This window comes from Vespula pensylvanica, chromosome 13 (assembly GCF_014466175.1).
Source record: "Vespula pensylvanica isolate Volc-1 chromosome 13, ASM1446617v1, whole genome shotgun sequence".
Lineage (NCBI taxonomy): Eukaryota > Metazoa > Arthropoda > Insecta > Hymenoptera > Vespidae > Vespula > Vespula pensylvanica.
Genome location: NC_057697.1, coordinates 3,570,349 through 3,575,956, shown reverse-complemented (window position 1 = coordinate 3,575,956; position 5,608 = coordinate 3,570,349). Strand labels below are relative to the sequence as shown.

Sequence of the window (5,608 nt, the reverse complement as noted above, 5' to 3'; positions counted from 1 at the left end):
GTTGTTTTTAACGCGTTACAGCGAGTCCCTCGTAGAAGATCGATATCTGTATATCTATTTTTATAATACTCGAAATCTTTTCGATAGAATTGTATTACACGTTAATATCAAACAGGTGTTCTTTACGATTAAATGCGTCTGTGTTTTATCCACGAATTTTCATTCCAAAAGAGATACGCGCAGAACGGTCTATCGATTTTACGTTCAACGACTCGTCAGTTGTTGTTCAACCATGATAGAGGACATTTGTTTAAAAAATAACAACATATCGACGAATTTGTCAAAAAGAAAAATTTGTTCATATATTTTATACTTGTGAAAAGAGAAAAGAAAATCTTGTGAGTATAAATAAAAAAATTTCTTTCTTTCTTTTTCTTTTTTTTGTTTTGTTCTTTTTTATTTTTCTTCTCTTCGCTCGATCGATTGATTTTTCTTTTCGCTTTTATTTATTTATTTATTTATTTATTTATTACCTTTACCTTTATTATTTCGTTTTTATTTATTCCTTTCGCCGTTTGTCCGTCTGACGTCGTTTGCATAAACGTAAAAAGAAAATAGTAAAAAAAAAAAAAGAAAAAGAACAAAAAAAAAAGAAAAATAATATATAGATAGTGAGTTAAAAAATGTTCGTGATTAGTTCGTAAATAGATCAATGAGTTAGAAGAATGATAAGACAAGAAAAACGAATGAATAGTGAAGAGGCACTATATTTGTTACAAGTGAGTATATTATTTTTCATTTGAAATGAAATTTTGGAAATAGATAGATATATAATAGATATATAATTAATCGTGTTACCTACGATTCAATTACAGCATACTGTGATATATCATTGCGAATGAAAACGCTTTTTGGATTAACTGAAATAAATAAATTTTTTGTTTCGTCATTAATGAATTGTAGAAAAATTATTAGGAATAACATTTCTTTGTTATTTCGGAATAACAGCGTAGAAAATTGTTCAACGCAGATAATTTATATATTTGTTAATTAACTAACCCCAGAAAAAATTTCATTCGACGCCACGAATACACCGCCGATTGAAATTTCGCAAGGTTTCATACTTCTTGATATCGTGAATAACAAAAGCTTTTGAGTATTTATGGATAGCATATAAAATGGAACTTGATATCTGAAACAAAATCAATAAAGAATTATTCGTCTTGTACGAAATAACGTATTTGTTTATAGATTTTAAAGGAAAAAGAGAGAAAAAAAATGTCTTCGAATAAACAAGAATAAATAATTATTATTGCATTTTAAATTAATTGAATTTGTCTCTTTGACGAAGCTTCGTAGTATCTTACAATTCTTCGAAAGCTTCTGTGCTCTGATTAATAAGCATTTGCCCGATGTAAAAATTAATATATATAGTCAATATAGATCCAATAGTGATAACGAAACATTCAAATATTCCATTCGTATTTTGCAATATCGTTGATAATTGCAACATCTAAAAACGAATATTACATGCATGGATGAGATATTTACAAAAATCAAAAGAAAAGAAGAAAAAAGAAAAAGAAAATATAATAAACAATGTGCAGGGACAAAAAGTATTTTACGAATAATTTATCATTTCACGAGTTTCATTATTTCATAAATCTTTTCTTACCTATTATGGTTTATTTACTTGTTTTTTCTTTTCTTTTTTATTTTATCTTATTTTATTTTATTTTATTTTATTTCATTTTACTTACGTAAAGCAGATCAAAAAAAATAAGAATCATCGCGAACGAAATTTCAACTAAGTAAATTATCTTAGATGAACTGTTTATCAAATCTACGAACCTAACAAACACAGAGAGAAAAAAAATATATATATATATATATATATACATCTACATAAATTTTCATTAAAACGATAATAAAGATACGAAAGAAAAAAAAATGAATCTGCACTAACTCCGTTATTGTTGTATAACGTTTTATTATGTCGACTATCCATTCCCATTCCTCTTCATACGTTATATTATACGAATCCTTTTCTTTAGATTTCTGTTCGTTAAACGGTTGACGAATTTTAAATCTGTAATGAATATAATGAAAAAATAATATTGATAAAAGTAACATAATATTAATAAAGACGTATTAAAAATAATATGATGAAAAAAAAAATCACACAGTTGATAACGTACATTAGAACGCTAAATTTGATGCATGCATGTTGTATTGCTATCAAATACGACGAATAACATACGCATGTTATCGTTAATAAGATAAAGATTGCTATTACTTGATAAATAAGTAAAATGTAATACAAAATTCCTGCGTTGTGAACGTTATTAACAGGTAGAGGTAATGTTAATTGGATATCTTCGTTTGATCCAATGATATAACGAAAAACATTGAAAACACTTGGTATAGTTAATGAAAATGCATAAAGGTAACAAAAACCTGCAAAATGTGTTGATTAACGATACAACTTTTTGTTTGTTATTCTTACATAGTTGTACTTACCAATAAATACAATAGTAAATAATTTATTTCTTTTCGTATATTTCTCGTATATACATATCTCCTTCTCGTCCGAGAATTGCTCGTAATCACGTTTATGATAAGCGAATAATTTTTTTATCTAACGAAACGAAATATTACCTTTTTCTTTATTTCTTTTGTTATTATTATTATCATTAATATTTTCTTTTTTTTTTCGGTATTTATAAATATCAATGGGTATTATCGTATTAAAAATTTTATGGGATATATAATTAAAATGTTTACGAACTGTAGTGGAACGAAAGTAAACGGCCCCGTAAGTACAGAGAATACACAAAGCACTTAACACTTTTTGCAACAAGTTAAAATTCGATTGCAATTTTAGATCCGCCATGGAAAGCTGATAAAACTGGAAATTCAATGTTTTTACATTTATGGTGTAATACAGAGTAAATGGATTTTTAAAAATAATTAAAGAAAAAAAGTATATATATAATATACAATATATTATATATATATATATATATATAATATATATTCAATATTTTGCGTCGGACAATGCAAAGTGTTTAATATTTTTTTAAATAACTTTTTAAAACTTCGGTTACTTAAAGCAACCAAAGGAAATATGACATTTCATTTCCTATAGTAATCTCACACGTATTCGAGATATTTTTTTGAACAATAATATTAAATTCTAGAAACAATAAATCATATCCAAGTTTCAATTAAAAGTTCCAAAGACGACAAAAAAAGGAGTACACTAAATATACGTGATATTCGTCCAGCGTAAAATCAATTTCTTTTTCGTTGCTTCTTCTAGAAAATAAATACATCGACAAACTATTTAAACTATGTGTTATTTAAATATAAAAAAAGTATATACCTTTTGACAAGCTTTGATATTAAGATAATGACCTAAAATGTGACGATAATTATTTTCTTTTTTTTTTTATTATTTATTTATTCATTCATTCATTCATTTAATTGAATTTGAACTAGTGTCTAAATTTCATAAAAAATCAAATAACAATTATATACAAACACACACACACACACATATATATATATATTTCTTATTAATTCATTTTTATCCAAGCAATAATTTAAAACTAACGAGAAACTAATAACTGTAATATAACTAATAATAATAATAATAATAATAATGACAATCACAGAAATAAAATTAATAATAATAACAACAACGTATAAATTTAAGAAAGAAACCTTTACCTGATGCGCAATCATTGGTATTAAATAGACAGCTATTACAGACCATTGTAGCAATTGATTAGTCGAATTTTGACTCGGATGTAGTCCCAATATCAACTGAACAAATCGATTCGACAAAAGGAATCGTTGTTCGTAATAACTTAGATAACTCAGAGACATTGCGAAGTAACTAACGTCGACTGCTTTGAAATGATCAACAAATTCTACGCTTCTCTCTCATTACGCATTCAAATTAACCATTATTACGAAGTTTTGAGGAAATCGGATAAGCAGTGACATGATAATAGTATCGTAATGACATAATCAAATGAACGTAACATTAGAAAGTTTATCTTCCATAGATTTTTGTAGCATCGAACCCTTCCCGATAGGAATGAGGTATAGATAAATATTGAAACAGGTAGTTATTCGCAATAAGAAAATGTGGGGTGTTATATGTTGTAGTAACATTTTTCAAAAACATGCGCAGTAGCGTCTGCTGATCGTGGCTCTTGTCAGTCGCTGTCCGACCATAGCGAGGAACAGGTGCTTCGAAAGGACTACTGCACGTTAGAAAAAAAAAAAAAAACAGATCGATACAGCAACTGCGGTATGACACTTTATCTATTAACGGATATACAAAGTGCATATTTTTATTCGTAGAACAGTGCAACGTGCACTTACAGTTTTACTGTCACGAAATCGATAAGAAAGCGGATTGAAAACAAGCCATGTGAAACGAACGAAATTCGGATTTATAATTGGTTAACTTTAAAATCTAATATCTTCGGTGAATTTCAAAGGAGTGAACAGATTTTATTTTTATCTTAAGCAATGAAATCTTCGATGACTTTTAATAGATTCAAAATTTTTATTGTCGATCTAACTATTCGAACTATAGTGATTATAATATACCATTGCAAATGAAAATGCTTTTTGAATTAACTGAAAAAATATATCGGTTGTTAATATAAAAACTATTCAAAGGATTTTTTTCGGTTATATTTTTCGTTTATAAAGTTGAGTATTTTGAGAATAATATTTTCAACGGCGATAATTTATTTGCCACATACCCCAGCAAAAATTTCATGAGATGCCACGAATATACCTCCGATTGAAAGTTCGCACGGTCTCATGCATCTTGCTATCATAAATAACAACAGCTTTTGAGTTTTTAGCGATAGCACGTAGAACGGTACCTGACATCTGAAAAATGCAAAACAACTTTTTTCTTAATTAATTAAACAATAAGGATAATGAAATATTCATTATTAGAGTTCTAATTCATTTTAGTTAACAATAAATTAGAATGATCGGATAAAGAAATCTTGGAACATCTTACAATTCGTGGAAAGTTGCATTGTTGTGATTAATGAGCATCTGTCCAATGTAAAAATTAATATATATACCCAATAGAGACACACAAATTATAGTGGTGCATTCAATTGTTTCACTCACACTTTGTAATATCGTAGATAATTGCAATATCTGTAAATTAAAATTACATCTATAAAAAGAAATAAAACAGTAATGAAAACATCGATAAAAAAAGTCCAAATATGCTGCGATATCAAAAATATTCATATTTAGAAAGAGAAGATAAACACTAAAAAAAGCATACGAACTATGGCACTTCTAAATATTTAATACATAATAATAATATTTCACTTACATAAAGGATATTAAAAAACATGAGGATCACTTCAAATGACATTCCAACTAAGTAAATCATCTTGGAAAGATCATTTATTAACTCTACATACCTTAAAGAAGTGACAAAAATTAATGAAAATAAAATATAATAAAACAGAGCAACAAACTATATTAACTTCGTGATTCTTGTATAACGAGCTATTATATCAATTATCCAATCGTGTTCCTTTTGATTTATTTCACCGTAGAAAGCCTTATGCGTAAAATTACGCTCGTCAAATGGTTGACGTATTTTAAATCTGCA

At 27.1% G+C, this 5,608-nt stretch overlaps 1 protein-coding gene across 1 annotated transcript in view; it reads right to left on the bottom strand.

Annotated features, from left to right (window-relative positions):
- Nucleotides 1-4,405: 4,405 nt before the first annotated feature.
- LOC122633827 overlaps nt 4,406-5,608 on the bottom strand; it is a 4,542-nt gene continuing 3,339 nt past the window's right edge. The window contains exons 2-6 of the mRNA XM_043822225.1: nt 5,481-5,603; nt 5,324-5,414; nt 4,994-5,139; nt 4,725-4,857; nt 4,406-4,596 (exon numbers count right to left, since the gene is read on the bottom strand). Coding sequence (XP_043678160.1) covers nt 4,534-4,596; nt 4,725-4,857; nt 4,994-5,139; nt 5,324-5,383 — 402 coding nt within the window. The 5' untranslated portion in view covers nt 5,384-5,414; nt 5,481-5,603 and the 3' untranslated portion in view covers nt 4,406-4,533. The remainder of the gene's footprint in view (nt 4,597-4,724; nt 4,858-4,993; nt 5,140-5,323; nt 5,415-5,480; nt 5,604-5,608) is intronic.